The sequence below is a fragment of the Miscanthus floridulus genome, chromosome 11 (assembly GCF_019320115.1).
Source record: "Miscanthus floridulus cultivar M001 chromosome 11, ASM1932011v1, whole genome shotgun sequence".
NCBI lineage: Eukaryota > Viridiplantae > Streptophyta > Magnoliopsida > Poales > Poaceae > Miscanthus > Miscanthus floridulus.
The window spans coordinates 89,330,103-89,344,998 of NC_089590.1; the positions used below are offsets into that span (position 1 = coordinate 89,330,103).

General features: G+C 46.1%; 2 protein-coding genes and 1 pseudogene across 2 annotated transcripts; 1 reads left to right on the forward strand and 2 right to left on the reverse strand.

Annotated features, from left to right (window-relative positions):
* The first annotated feature begins 584 nt into the window (after positions 1-584).
* LOC136492416 (FBD-associated F-box protein At2g26860-like) lies at positions 585-2,784 on the forward strand (annotated as a pseudogene).
* Positions 2,785-4,830: 2,046 nt separating this feature from the next.
* On the reverse strand, positions 4,831-7,956 carry LOC136493799 (uncharacterized). The gene is made up of 7 exons (XM_066489944.1): positions 7,465-7,956; positions 6,790-7,037; positions 6,500-6,661; positions 6,252-6,408; positions 6,028-6,170; positions 5,887-5,922; positions 4,831-5,776 (listed from the first exon to the last, which is right to left on the reverse strand). Exons 1-7 carry the CDS (start codon positions 7,538-7,540, stop codon positions 5,018-5,020), a joined length of 1,581 nt encoding a protein of 526 aa, XP_066346041.1. The 5' UTR covers positions 7,541-7,956; the 3' UTR covers positions 4,831-5,017.
* A 2,619-nt stretch (positions 7,957-10,575) lies between these two features.
* LOC136491842 (protein bfr2-like) lies at positions 10,576-14,037 on the reverse strand. The gene is made up of 3 exons (XM_066488061.1): positions 13,686-14,037; positions 13,006-13,121; positions 10,576-11,285 (listed from the first exon to the last, which is right to left on the reverse strand). The coding sequence occupies exons 2-3, from the start codon at positions 13,111-13,113 to the stop codon at positions 10,833-10,835; spliced, it is 561 nt and encodes a 186-aa protein (XP_066344158.1). The 5' UTR covers positions 13,114-13,121; positions 13,686-14,037; the 3' UTR covers positions 10,576-10,832.
* Between the last annotated feature and the right edge of the window lie 859 nt (positions 14,038-14,896).

The following is a 14,896-nucleotide window of genomic DNA, read 5'->3' on the forward strand; positions in this document are numbered from 1 at the left end:
ACAAATTAGCGACGGACGATGCTGGAGGAGATGAAGACGATTAAGGAAAATGAGACTTGGGAGCTCATCAATCCACCTTCAGGATGTCGTCCGATCAACCTGAAGTGGATGTACAAGGTCAAACGGGACGAGCGCGGTGCCATTGTCAAGCACAAGGCACGCCTCGTCGCCTAAAGCTTTGTCCAGCGCGAGGGCATCGACTTTGAGGAAGTCTTTACGCCGACAGCGCGCATGGAGTCTATCTAACTGCTGCTGGCTTTGGCAACAGCGAAGGACTGGCGCGTCCATCACCTGAACGTAAAATCGGTCTTCCTCAACGGTGAGCTAGCGGAGACAGTCTTCGTCAGGCAACCTCTAGGTTTCACCATCAAGGGAGCGAAGCACAGGGTGCTCTAACTGCGCAAGGCGCTCTACGGGCTGTAGCAGGCCCCGCGAGCGTGGAACAGCAAGCTTGACGCCACGTTGGGCGAGCTTGAGTTCAAGCGGTGCACAACCGAGCACGTGCTCTACATGCGGCGACGGGGAAGGAGGAGCTCTTTGTCGGCGTGTATGTCGACGAGCGCATGGAGCAGGCCACAGCAACGATGGACAGCGGCAAGCTGCTGCTGACAAAGGAGGAGTGGGCTGCCCGGATGAAGAAGCGGTCTCCAAGTACCTTCACTCTATGCCGGTGAAGTACATCCAGATCGCTCTCTGCATAGAAACAATGCTGGACTTGTCCATCCTCACCATTGAGGATGTGGTAGGCCGTCTGAAAGAGCTTCCTGCTGCTGCACTGTAGCCGCGGCAGGGACAGACGTCGAAAGGCTTTCCTGCCGCACTGTAGCCACAACAGAGGCAGACGCCAAAATCAGCCCTACTGTCACATCTAGTCACTATAGCAACATGACAGTCTAACATGTCTGGTACTATGATTAGATGAGTAGAGTTGTATTTATAGTTTCTCACTGCAACTCAGTAAAGAGAGCGAGTTCAGTTTTACCATCTCTTCTGTAGAACTCCGACCAACGCTCGTGCTTATGCTGTGTTTAGGCTCTATTCTTCATCTCTTCTTTACTTCTGGCAAACGCCGGTGAACGATCGGCTCACGAAGATCAGGGGCCAACATAATGTACCCACCTTCGGAGCAGCAAGGAGGTGGCCATCGCCGCCGGTCTCAGCAAAGCTTAGGACAGGATCAACAGCCTCCCTGAGGACCTACTCCTTGAGATTCTCGTCCATATCAGGTCCGTCGCTGAAGCTGCATGCGCCGGAGCGGTATCCCGCGGCTGGCGCGACCTCTGGACTGAGCTTCCTGAGCTCACGTTCTGGTGCGCCAACCCTCTCCTTGTCGTGTCAGCGCTCTCTGGGATCACCCGTTCCTCGGTGGACCTCATTGACATCAATTTGTCGTCCTCGACGGGCTGGATGGAAGAAGACTGGGGTGGGGACGTATCCTTGCTTCTCCGCTCCGCTGCACTTGTGTTGCCAGAGAAACTCATCATCTCTGTGATGATCCACCCCATAAAAGACTACGCCGTCGAGCTTCCTTGCTTCGAGCGCACCTCCTACCTTAGTCTTGAGTTGATGGGCAGCCTCCCAATTACTTTGCCACAGTCCGGTGAGTTCACTGCACTCAAGAGCCTTCACCTGCAATCGTGCTGCATCGACCTTGGCGCCCTGCTCCCCATCTGCCCATGTCTGCGCATCCTGAACATCCTGAACGTCAGCGATCTCAAACATGCTGACACGGTGATTGTTCACTCGCCGTCGCTTGAGGAGTTCAGCTTGGAGATAAATATCCATGACATCTGCCGCATTGACATCACGACCCCAGTGCTTAAGGAGGTGACATTGGAGGTCGATATTGCCAAAGGCTTCGGCTTGTCCTTCTCGGCCCCAATGGTGAAGAAACTCAGATGGGGTTGCTCTTATTCGTGCGTTACTGTTGGGTTCGGACAGATATGGCGCCTCGTGAGCATAAGGGAGCGTGAGCTAGATGAATTTCATGTCGTCTCGCTAACCATAATGAGTTCTGCTAATGTGCGTATGCTACTTTTCTACGCTTCTCTTCCAAACTTTTATACCGAAATTATTTATGTTATTATATGCAGCCAAATGGTTTTCTCCATGTGATGAAAATTTCCTCTGTCGATAACATTGGACACTCACTTTGTTGAATGCAGTCAAATGGTCTTCTGGATGCAGAATGGAGCATTACACAACTGATAGCTCATCTTCCAGTGGCTGTTTTTACTGTTTTAGAGCTGGATCTCGAAATAGAGGGGCATGCTTTTGGACCAATGATGTTGTGTCTGCTTCGGACTCAACCAATTATGCAAAGACTTAAGGTGGTCCTAAAACGTGACAAAGGTAATCATTCGATTGTTGATCCTGTACTTATGTATTCTGGTTGGCTACTGAGTTTCGATAGCAGTGAATTGTCCTTTAGTTATGTATTCCGGTTGTTGATCCTGTACTCCAGTTTTCTTTCAGGTACGAGTGCCGTGCCCAGTAAATTGTCCTTGTGAACATCCTATCAACTGGAGAAGTGAAGATGTCTCTTTGTTTAATCTTGAAGTCGTTGAAATTCATGGCCTGCAAGGTGAAGATGATGAAGTTGATTTCCTAAAAGGCACACTCCGATGTGCAACAGTGCTTCGGAGATTGACAATGACTATTTCTGATGACATCTCACCAAGTAACAATGGCTACGAGAAGATCTGCAGCATTATGAAGGAGTATCCTGATGTGGAATGCCATATTATGGCATCCGTTTCTGAGGGGTTCTTTATCCATGAATAGAAGAATATTTGCAAATGGCAATTGGTGACATCCTTATGCTTTAATCAGTTTTTATCTTTCTGATATGTTTTGCTGGAGAATTCTGCATGCAAGTTTCATGACTTGATAAATTTGGTGGTGACCACTGGACAGAAGGTGCCATTGCCTATTAGTAGATCAATGATTTGTATGCAAATCAAGTACCTCTAGTTTAATGTGTCTCACAGTAACTCAGTAAGGTTCAACTCCTTTGTATTGCCTGTCAGGCAAGCTAGACAAGGAAACACGGCCTTGTCTGTAGTCTGTACTCATTTCAAGCATGGCTGCGCTCTTTGCAACGTAATATGCAAAGAGCACTTCAAAATTCCCAAATGTGAATGTTTAGCCCCATCTTTTCACTATGCCTTCAATGAAATGAAATCCAGTTTAACCTTTTTAAAAAAAGAACTCTTTGTAATTCATGAACTGAATTACAGGTCTGGTAGCATGTGGTTTACTGGTCAAGATAGGGCAAGTTCAGTTTGTCGATGCTGTTTTATTAGTTTTTTTTTTCTATGTATAAACTATAAATAAAATGCATATTAGAAGCCTGAGAGCTTTCATGGAAAAAGAACTTTCATCTAGACGAACAGTTCTGCATGATTTGTTCTCAACAGGCCACCAAGGTTCTTCAAATTACCTTTCATTTATAGATTCTGGTGTTGTCCTCCCACAACATTCAGAACATCCAGGTTTTAGTATTCTTTTAATGCATTGGCAATGGAAAACAAGTCATTGCTTACATTATTGTACGGATTTATGGTGGGAAGTTGGTCTATCTGTTCTGGTATACCAGAGAAAGGAAATTTAACAATGAAGAGTTGCATAGTAGTCTTTATCGCATTCTGTTCTGTTATCTGACGGCTACAAATGCATGCAATTAACCGTTTTGTTGTGAGTCCAGTTGCTTCGCGTTGCAGTAGGTCAATCTATAACCAGTACATTTTTCCTGCACGTTTTGGTTTCTACAACATTTTTTTTATTGATCAGGTGTACTCAAATTGAATCGGACACTCCCATCCCAAGAGACCGTGTTATCTGGTTTAAGCCATCAGAAATATCGCTCGAAATTGCAGTAAGATATACGCGGTCAAATGCCATGCTTTGTTCACGGAAAATAAATATCCCACGTCATTACCCGGTCAAGTCTGAACTTGAATAGTTCTCTGGAGTGGTACTGAAGTAGATGTAATCATATTTGTCAGATAAATTCGCAACATCCAGTCAATGCATGTTCCCGCAGTGCTATATATATTGCCAGCAAGATTACACTTCCTTTCTTTGTTTCCTCTAATATAAAAGGATGCTATTGGGGCTGGGAGCCTGAGATCATGCATATTAGAGAGACAACATTATATTTTGCGTTAAGATAAAGACCACCCCAAATGCAGGGGTAACCCAGCAGCATCTCTGCCTCAATTCATACAGAACCTGCCCTTGGAAGTTGGGACTGCGATACAAGTTTAGGAAATGGATGGTGGATGGTGGGTAATTTGTTCTTCCAACTTTGAACTGCCTTTGGATGATATTGTTCTCCTTGGTCATCCACTATTTTCTTCCGTTCTTAGAGAAAAGAATAAAGTTCAATCTAATCCACATCGATCTATTTGCATTTTTGGGGAAAACACGTTCTCAAGCCTATCTATGGTTTTGTCTGACAAAACAAAACAGCATGGGGTTCCTCCTGTTCTTTTCACACTGTGGCCCAGATCCTGACTCCCGAGGCCGAGCAGCTACTTCACAGTGTGAAGCAAACAGGCCCGCCCACCAACAGGATCAGTGCGCCATCTTGCTCCAGGCCATTGTAATTGCAAAAACAAAATATTGTTGTATTTCGTTGCCTATGTTACCAAAAATAATTTCGGTGATGTAAAAAAAAGTCTAAATATCAGGCCCCAGAAACTCTACCTGCATGCTCAAAAATGAGAGAAGAAAACTCACCCAAAAAAAAACCACCTTCGTTTTCTAAAATTCGGCTCCCTCATCAAGCATATACGGTGCAGCTGTACGAGTCGAAGCAGGCCTATGTGAATCTTTAATCTTCCTTTTACTCTCCTCGCTCTTTAACTCTCCTCGCATTACATGTACAGTACAACAACATAGCGAAATGAACAGCACAAACAGTATACTCTACAGCAAGTCAGATCCTTCCTACCAGTCAACGCTAAATCGAAAACCTGTCAAAAAGTTTAACAGGGCTGGGCTACCAAAACTGTCACTGAGATTGGGGATGGAAGTATTGCATCCGAGGAGGTGGCTGCATGGGCCTGAAAGGCGGCACGCCAGGCGGCTGAAGGGCGAACTGCATGTGAGGCGCTAGGTTCATTGGCATCTGCTGCTGAAGCATCGGTGGAGTTGGCTGGGTCTGCGGCATGACAGCCATTTGAGGCTGTGGAGCTGAAGGTGAGGGCCTTCCTAGGTTCATCATCTGGGGCTGTGGAGGCGGCGGCGGCGGGGCCATGGTGCTCATGTTGTAAGGCATGCCCATCATTACACCTCCAGGCTGAGGGACAAACTGCTGGGGAGAGGCCTGGTAGATATTGTACTGTGGCTGAGATGCAGGGGCTTGGCTCTGCATAGGTGCTTGTTGCACTAAGATTGCCTGGGGCTGCTGCTGAGCTGTTGTGGCAACCACTTGTGGCATTGGAACGAAAGCAGCAGCATTTGCGACGCTTGGTACCTGCGAAAGTTGGTCAGTTTTCTGCCTCTTATCTGAGCGTGTTTCAGATGAATTCTTCGCTTCTTCAGCAGCAAACTTGGAAAGTGCAGACTGCAGAATCTGCTGAGAGTTTGATGATGCTGCAATCTTGTCCGCAAGGATAGCAGCAGCTGTCTTCTGCTGCTCCTTTACTTGCCCATTGGAAAACACCTTTCTTGGCTCTACTGAAGATGCTGATTTGGGCAGAGGAATGGTTGGCTCATTCTTGAGTCTCCGCTGCATGTTGGAGGCTTCATGTACCATTGCTTCAGCTAGCTGCCGATTGGAAAATTTAAAAACATAAGAATGACAAGTGTTCACATCCTACAGAAAACTATAAGCATGTATCAACATTTCCATGGTTTGGAATGGTTGGAAAACATTACCTGTAACTGAGTGCGGACTTTCTCCAGTTCAGATTCCTGAGTAACATAAACAAATAAGATTCCATAGCTCCATTGACAAAATACAAGTAACAATGACAAGCTAATACATATTCGAAAAGACAAAATCCAAGTTGTTCTGACCTGTTCCTGCAATGTCTCCTTCAATTCAGACACAACAGCTGCTCTATTTGTCTCAACAACTTTTAGCTTTTCGATGCATTTTTTCATGTTAGCCTCCTCATCCTTTAGTTCTGTGCAAAGAACCTCACGACGAGGATCTTCGGCTGCATACAGAGGACGTCTTAAGAATGTCTACTAAGGTAGCAAAAATGCAGGACTCCACCCAGGCCGGCAACAAATATTACCTTTGCTACAGGCGCTGTCGACGTCCTTCTCCATCTTTCCAACATGACGCATAGAAGTCTTGCATTTTTCGAGGTCAGCATCCTCATCTGCTTGTTCACTGAGAACAGTATGCAATGCAGATACAATCCTCTCTGCAGTGCCTCCGATGCCTAGTCTCTGATCAAAGATGGCGATAATATTTGAGAGAATTTCATAGCAAAGTATAAGTGTTAAAAAATAGTCTTGTAGGAAGAGTAGAAAATCTTACAAGTTTCACAGAACGCGAATCTCTTTTAACAATCCTTATTGATGAACTGTGAGAGCGCTTTTTGGTCATATCTAAAACAGGAAGGGGAGCTGCGCCAAGCATCACATCCTTGATGCCCCCAGCACGTGAGCCAAAAACTCTCCTTTCTTGCCATATGTCAACCTAGGACACATTTGTGCGTTACTAATAAGTTTTTGCAGCTACACGACAATATTAACAGGATACACGTGTATTTTCAGAATAGATATGCAACAGCTGGGAACTCATAACATCGGATATACAGCACTCACCAGCCTAGATGCCACCTTCTTCCCACGGTCATCACCATTCTCACTTACATTTTTAAGCGCCCCAGGGAGAACCTTCCAAAATTCTTCTACAAACTCTGTCCCACTGCGCTTGCTGTTCTGTAAGATGTCATTAGCAAGATGAAGGAAAGGGACCTTCTGCTCCATGCTAGAGCTGTGGAACTGCTTGTCCCAAGTCTGAACAATTTGCTCTGCATTCTTTCTATGGTAAATGCACCAATGTGACAGCGCTAGTGGCCACAAAGAGCAAAAGTCAAGGCAACAACCGGATAACTAAAATACATGTTTTATGATAAAGAACTCAATCTATTTACACCAACTGAATAGGTTAAAAGATTTTAAGTCAAGACATTTTCAGTAGGCAATATAAAAAGAAGCAAACAGAGAGTCCCCAGTGAGTCAAGAATCTATCTGCTCATGGTGCAGAACGGGCAAATTCTCCCTACCGGCTATTCAAAGATACATCCTTTTGAACGAACCTGACAGCAATTCGATGGACGCGAGATTAAGCACGGAAAAGAGATGTATCTACGGTCTAATCGTACAGAAAACGCGAGACCAAGCGCACAAGTTGCAAATTCACACAAAACTTCCTGGAAGCACCGCAAACAGTCCAAAATCCAAAAAATTCAACGGAGAAAAGTAGGGAAAGGATACTTTCAATGCATTGCTGCGTGTTGTTGAGCTTGGCGAGCTTGTCAGCGAGTATGTCCTCGCTGAACGCGCTGTTCATGGCCGCCCGAACAGCACGGAGAGCTCAAATCGTCGCGCAGATCTTGGGGGCGGGGGGAGGAAGAGGGACCGACGAAACCTAGATAGAAGAGCTGCTAGCCGACCACGGCGGCGATGGCGGAGGCATCAGCCGCCGAAATTTCGAGGTGCGGTGGATCAGGGAGGCTAGGGTTTGGAGAGGTAGGAACTAAAGAAGAGGAGTGTAAGCGTGAGATCGGCCGAAGCGTTTTCCTTGTGTGTTCTTTTTGTTTCTTTTTTCCTTTGATTTAGATAGAGATACGTACCTTTTAGAAAAAAAAAATAATAAACAACTTAATTATCATTTTAATCATCAAATTATTATTATTATTAAAAAATAAATATAGATAAGAATGGCATTTGCAAAATAAGTAAATAAATATAACAACAGGACCCCAAGTGACATCCGGTCTTACAAGAGAAATAAGAGGTTTAGGTCACCAAATAGTAAAAGATTAATATCTCATCTCCAAGCCCATTAGATTAGGTTATTATTCACGGTCGCTCCCGCTTTTTTATACAACCATATTTAGTAGTAGCACAACATCATGACTTGCCTCACTGACACGTTCTCTCTCCTTTAAAGGCAACACTCATCGCTTAGTTGGAGTACTATAATAGTGCATCACCTTCTTTCCCATGTTCACCCAAGTTTCCCAACATGGAAACCCACGTGCTAATGTCATGCTACTTCTAGTTTATAACATATGATTATCGCAAACTCTAATACGTGATGGGTCGCGCGACTCGTCACCCTCCTCGCTCTCGCCTCATCCTTGCGTCCTTCTCCTTCCTCCGTTGCCTCTCTTCCTCCCGCCTACGCCCGCGCTCGCACCTGTGCTCATGCCCACGCCGGAAAGGGAGAAGAAACTGCCTAGGGTTCTGGCATGGAGCTCGTCAGAGATGATGATGATGAGGTCGCTAAACAGATAGAAGAAGCCAACTTCGGCAGGCTTTAGAAGGAATGGGCCCCAGGGAGGCCGGCCGGCCAGGCGGTAGGGAAGGAGGCCGGGTGGTTCGGGGCCTTAGCGGCTGCGGTATTGGCCGGGCCAGGTCGGGGCGGGGGCACCATGGCCGAAGCTCTGAGATCGGCATTGCCGGCTAGCGTGGCCATGGCGGAGCTCCGGTAAGAAGGGGAGGGAAAGAAGGCGTCCGCCATAGGCGCGCTAGGGTTCACCGGAGCTCCAACCAACCCTAGCGTGCCGCGGTGGGGCGGTGGCCATCGGTGGGGGCGAGGGCGAGGGCGAGGAGGAGGGCGGGGGCGAGGACGAGCACGGGGAGGGAGAAGAAGACCGCGGGAGCATGCTCGTCGTGAGGAGGACTGTAGAGAAGAAGCCGTTGCGAGGAGGAAGATGAGGTCGCGCGCTTCCTGAGGGCACAATGGGTCGCGGGATAACCTCCCCTATGATTATAGTTAATTTCTGGATATCTTAGCTCTAGGACTATACGGTTGAGAATGGGTAAGTCTATTCTCGTCTATTCCCTATTCAAACCCAGATCCTCACCTCTAGATTTTCTCTTGAGTCACCTACAAGTAATATATCAGATAAAACATTGTGGTACATTACCACTGATGCAGAAGTAAGAAGAAGTACAAGGCGAATTCTACTCTATGAATATTTTCTTTTGAAAATATGCGGTTTATGTATAGCACTAGATGTGTTGGTGTCGAATTTCCTTTCGTGTAAAGAACAAATGGCACACATTCAAGACATGCATGCAAAATATGTGCTGAAAAGGTACTTTATAAAAAATGCATTTATTTTTTTATAGTAATCGATCTATCCATATCAAAAAGTCTTAAGTTATGAGCCCTCACGACCTCAATCAAGTATGCAACACTCAATCCTTATGAGATAGTACTAAATAGCAAACATTAGGCTAAAACTTTGACTTAGCACAAGAAGATGTGGTTTATCGTGTATGAAGCTCTGTCTCGGTAAGGTGGTGTGACTTAGTGGAGAACCACTAGCCATCGCCCAAGTCGAGACATCCATAATGGTGAGGGTAATGGAGGGTAGGTTCAAGGTGGTGGTGACGACAACGGATGATGACATGAAAGGTGAAGGCATGTGTTGTTCTAGTGAGTCTGCACAACTAGTGTGGCAAGAATGATGGTCAAGAGCTGGATTAAGATACTTGAAGTAGCCACTAGACCCACGTGTCATTGACTCATATGGTAAGGCGTGTTGATAACTCAAGTGATACGTCATCTTAGATGGCAAATCTATAAAGTCATCAAGGGGCACTAGCAAAAAAACGAATATGGAGCTAGAAACCTACTTCCTACATGGTCCTAAAAGAATTTATTTTGGATAGTGACACGGTCTCCAAAGCATAACTTTGACTTCTTGTTTTTATAAAAATATTTATTGAAAAGTGATGTATGTTATGAAAGTATTTTTCAAAACAAATCTATTCATATGGTTTTCACGTTTCCAAACTCAACAACTTACGAGACATGTTGTTAAGACAAACACATGAACAATACAAGTTATTAATGAGTTATATTCCCAATGTTTGACTCAAGCTTTCTTCAAAACGACTTCTTTTAGAAACCTGGAGGGAGCAAGAGGCTAAGAGGAATACACGAGGCATGTGCTTGTACTGTTGTACATCCTAAGGCTTTGTTTGGTTTGGTGAAGATTGATCCCTTGTGAAGGGGATTAACTGAACAAGCCCTAAAGGAGGATTATTGTTAACACAAACACATAAACGACACAAGTTGGCCGCTTGTTTGAGAGCTTCAAGCCGGAAGATCTGATCGGAACGAGAAGCTCAAACGTTGTTCAGCTCTACCATCCCTTTTACCTAAAAGTCTGTATGCACTTGTCTGGCTTCCAGTGGCTCCGTAAGCCATAATCACATTGGCCATCATAACCATTCTATTTCAGAATGCTACCAATATAGTATAAACGTACAATTCACACGAAGCTGCCACCATGCCAAGATAATTCACTATTGAAGGAACGCGATCAACCAGGGCCCCATCATTGATTCCATACGAGATAAAAGAGATGGCATATTCAATCTCGAGGCTTTCATCACTCAGGTTGAATTATGTTAGCGAAACATCTGTTCGACTCCACATAAGCAAGCAACAATGACATAGAGTTCTCCCTAATTGCCTCAAATCATAAAGCTCCTACAAGCGCACACGTGCTGCTGAACGGGTGGAGCCTTCTTAACTCTCTAAGGGAAAGTTCAAATGCGAGGATATGACGAAAAGCGAACCAGAACTCAGTACATGGTAACTAAAGCCGGAGCGAAGATCTTCACTTCTTCCTCTTCTTTGGGGGCTGGAGTGAGTCTTCATCATCATCTTCCTCCTCCTCGTCCTCGTCCTGGTCGTCGTCTTCCTCATCCTCACCCCCTTCCTCCTCGTCATCCCCGTTGCCATCCCCATTGTCGTCGTCCTCGTCATCCCCATTGTCATCGTCGTCGTCGTCGTCGTCATCGTCGTCGCCGCCACCACCCTCCTGGTCTTCTGGTTCTTCCTCATCTTCCTCACCGTTTTCCTCAGCATCACCTCTTTGCTTCTTCTTGTTCTCATTGCCCTTTGGGTTGTCATATCCCTCCCCTTCAGAGATGTCCTCTTCACCCTCCCCAAAGTCACCGTCCTCATCCCCGTTGTCATCACCGTCATCTTCATCGCCAGCATCAACAGGTTCAAGCTCATCACTCTTCTTTCCGCTCATTTTGAAGTCAGGCATGCCACAGATAGGACCCTGTACAATGATTAGTATTCAGGTGTCAACGTTCTGAACAAAGTTAAACACTGAAGAAACAGAAATTCATATAGCACAAATGGTAATTTGGATTCACATCTTAAGGTCACGCCGCCATAGCATGCTTGAACACACATATATCAAATATGGAACAAGGTGGGAAGAAATGACAAGCAAACCAGATGTACCGATGCAAATAGGTTGCCAAGAAAAAAAAAAACTTTAGCCGCAGCACACGCAGAAGATTAGTAGGTTACCATGATAAACTGGACATGTCAAGAAGCAAGAACATGAACTCATTCCTCGATGTGCAACTATACTGTCCAAGACATTCTGCTATAGTCTTCTTGGCAGAAAATAACTGAATGCTTAGCCAGGTTTCTCGCTTGAGAGAGACTTTATAGATACATTTTCCATTTTTACAGGGTGGGTTCTAAATGCTAAACGGCTAAGCCTGGTAACTAAGGAGGCTATAAACATCAAAGATGAGTGTACTAAAGTACTACATTCTTTTAAGTTTTTCGGTAAGGTGTTCTGTGCCGACGAGAGGAAACAGGATTAGTTAGCTGCAGAACTAGCATGGTACGGTCAACAGCTGGCATGTGGAGATACAGTATCATCGACCAGTCGACACGGTAGCTAGATCTAAGAAAGAAAGGAGGCAAAGACTTGGATCTGCTGCGACTGTTTATGCACCGGTTGTGGAGGGTAAGCTGAAGAGTACACACAGCTACCCGGTCCACCCCTGAGCCTGAGACCAAGGTAGGACACTGAGCATGACAATCTGGCCCCACCAGAAACTCTCACAAAAGGCTTGGACAACGAATGAAGGAAAGGACCTCGTCGAAATATCTCTATAGACAAGGAACTCTGGTGCTAAATGACTCTATGGACCTCGCTGTAAAATAACTCTGGGCCAACCTGTCAGTCGCTACTCTACTCGCAGCGCCTGCGGGCTGGCTGCAGCAAAGTAAAAACGGCAAACACGCGTCCATGGAGTTATTTAAGAAAAGACTTTTCTCGTCCTTATTACGAAATGACTACTACAAAACCGTGTGCAGAAAAAACTTAGATGCATATTAATTTTCTCTGACAGAGAGAGATCTACTACAGTAACCAGATCACTGTGCAGTGTCTAAATCATCTTGCTTAGAAGTTAAGCCACTGAAACGGGACTGCAGTTTCTCACCGTTTTCTAGATGGGTAGGAAAAAGAAAATCCCACGAGTTGTTGACGAGGGAAAAAAAAATATCTTCCGGAGATCGAAGAGGAATCTTTCGGTGTCATGGGAAGCGAATATTCGGGGGCGCGGCGCGGGGGGCAGGCACGTAATTAGCAAGCAACAGGGAGGCGCTTTTCCATTTCGTTCGTATCCTGTGGCCCGGTGGGCCCCCACCTTCACCACCCCTCCCACGGAACTCAAATCCCGGACCCCGGCTGCAAAAACCACACCCTAAACCCGCCCAAACAAATCCGCATCCGAAAAGTCCAAAACAAAGAACAATATATCCCACCCACTCAACTCAACGGCCCAAAGCAAGCGGGCCTTGCACCAGTAGGATATTTTCCCCCTTTTCTAAATTAAAAAAAAAAACAAATTAAAAGTGCAAGCTAATCGAGGAGGTTAGAGATAATAAAGAATAAAGAACAGCCGAATCAAAACCGACTAGAACGACAAGATGATGAACAGGGACATGGCGGTGATTTTTACGGAAGTTACCTCGGCGGCGGCGAGCAGCAGCTTCTCCATGACGGCAGCGTCACCGGCGCAGGCGTGTGCGGCGGCGGCGGATTGCAGCTGCAGGGGCGCGGGCGTCACGGTGTCCATCTGGACGGCTGCAGAGGAGGCCACGTGGGCGGGGCACAGGGAACAAGGTCCGTCAGATCAGATGGGACAGCATACCGTTGAGGAAAACTTAAAAACTGGCAAGCGGTTTTACTTTCCCAAGGCCGGCCGGCCAAGGCCAAAGCAGGCAAAGTGAGATTTCTGTGCTGTGCCCCCCCTAATTTTAGCAAAAACCCAATCTTAGATTTGCTCGCAGGCAAGCACAACAACTGTCAGCCAAAGAAAAGCTCTTGGGAACTTGGAGTGACCAAACCAAACTGCGGATGGAACAGAACAGAAAGAAACATGGGATGATGAACAAGAGGGCGCTACTACTTTTTCAGTTTCTCTCGTGATGAAGATAGAAGAAACTGCGAAACTGCAATGTTTGGTACACATGTAGTAGTACTAGACTAGAAGTATCTGTTCTGCAAGGGAGATATATTATTCCATAAACATGCATATAAAAAGGTACAGACTTTGCAGGAGAGGAAAAAAAAACTAACATGAAACAGTTCATGAAACGACAGACTAATTCAGGGTGGGCAGGAAGAGAGCAGGAGCAGGGAGGTTACCTTGTCTGCCGAGGAACGGGGCCTGGGAGGCACAGATCTGGAGGTTTCAGGGAGGCTGCTAGTGCTCAACGGGCACAACTAGGCAAACTCCAACTCCATGGCTGCAACGGGAGGGAGAGGAAAGGAGGAGACTTTTTCACTCTCTGGAGCCTGGAGGAGCCTGGAGGGTAGAGGCGCCGGGCAGCTCGGGCAGGGCAGGTGGTGGGCGCAGGAACGGCCGTGCCTAGCCTACTGATGGCTGGAGGAGGGCATACGCGTAGATCGCTTCTTGCCCCGGGTTTGACGAGAGATTTTGTGGACTGTGGACTTCAACGGTGCAAGGGGGAAAAAAAACTGAGTTAGTTAATGGAGACGAAACAGACGGCTAGCGTTAAGAGCGGATGGATGGGATTAATTAATCGGTGTTAATCTTGGACCGCGCCATCGCGTGGTTCTCCGCTGCTTTTTCTGGCTTTCCAGTGGCCTCTCTCTTGCAGTCTCGCCTCAAGAGGCCCGAATTTTTTTATATTTTAGCATTTTTTTTAAGTTTCTCATAAATATATCTCTGGATGAAAGATTTTTAAAAATGAACCCTTACCTCGGCGCTATTGATGCTGACGCCGAACTAACACGTCTCGGCGCAAGCGTCCCTGGCGCTGAGCTCCTGAGCTCGGTAGGTGACATGGCAGGGAGCTCGGCACCAGCCACTCTGGCGCCGTAGATCTTGGCGCCGAGCTCAGCGTCGTAGATCTTGGCGCCGAGCTCCCTGCCATTTAACCTTGGCCCAACCTTCCTGCCCGAGCGTTCTTCCTCTTATTTCTCCTCCCTCTCCGGTTTTTTCTCTCCCCACTTCACCCTACCTCACGAATCGGCATATTGGACTTTGAAAACTTTGGTTTGATCCGTAGATCTTCGAGAGCAAGGTATCCTCGCTCCCCTTCTAATTTTTTCGCATCGATTCGGTATATATTAGTTGGATTTTTTAACGTAATAATCGTCATCACTTAGGGTTTCATTCTATTCCTCAACATATGTATTATACAACCGTAGGATGATGCCAAGACGTGAAAAAACTAGTAAATTCAGGCACATGTAGTTATGTTATGGGTTCATTGTTGTGCATCAAATGAAAAACCCTAGGTTTAGGATTTAATGTTAACTGCTTTCGGTTCTTAGAAAGAATTTGGTTGTTTTGGAGTTACGGTTCTCATTGATATTTATTTATGATATTT

Bases quoted from the DNA above. Each gene is read 5' to 3' on its own strand.
- LOC136491842 (XM_066488061.1), bottom strand. From the start codon at position 13,113: ATGGACACCGTGACGCCCGCGCCCCTGCAGCTGCAATCCGCCGCCGCC. The intron at 11,286-13,005 runs GTAACTTCCGTA...ATCATTGTACAG, and splicing joins TGCTGCTCGCCGCCGCCGAG to GGTCCTATCTGTGGCATGCC.
- LOC136493799 (XM_066489944.1), bottom strand. From the start codon at position 7,540: ATGAACAGCGCGTTCAGCGAGGACATACTCGCTGACAAGCTCGCCAAG. The intron at 7,038-7,464 runs GTATCCTTTCCC...TGTGGCCACTAG, and splicing joins CACGCAGCAATGCATTGAAA to CGCTGTCACATTGGTGCATT. The intron at 6,171-6,251 runs GTAATATTTGTT...CTCTGTATGCAG, and splicing joins CGACAGCGCCTGTAGCAAAG to CCGAAGATCCTCGTCGTGAG.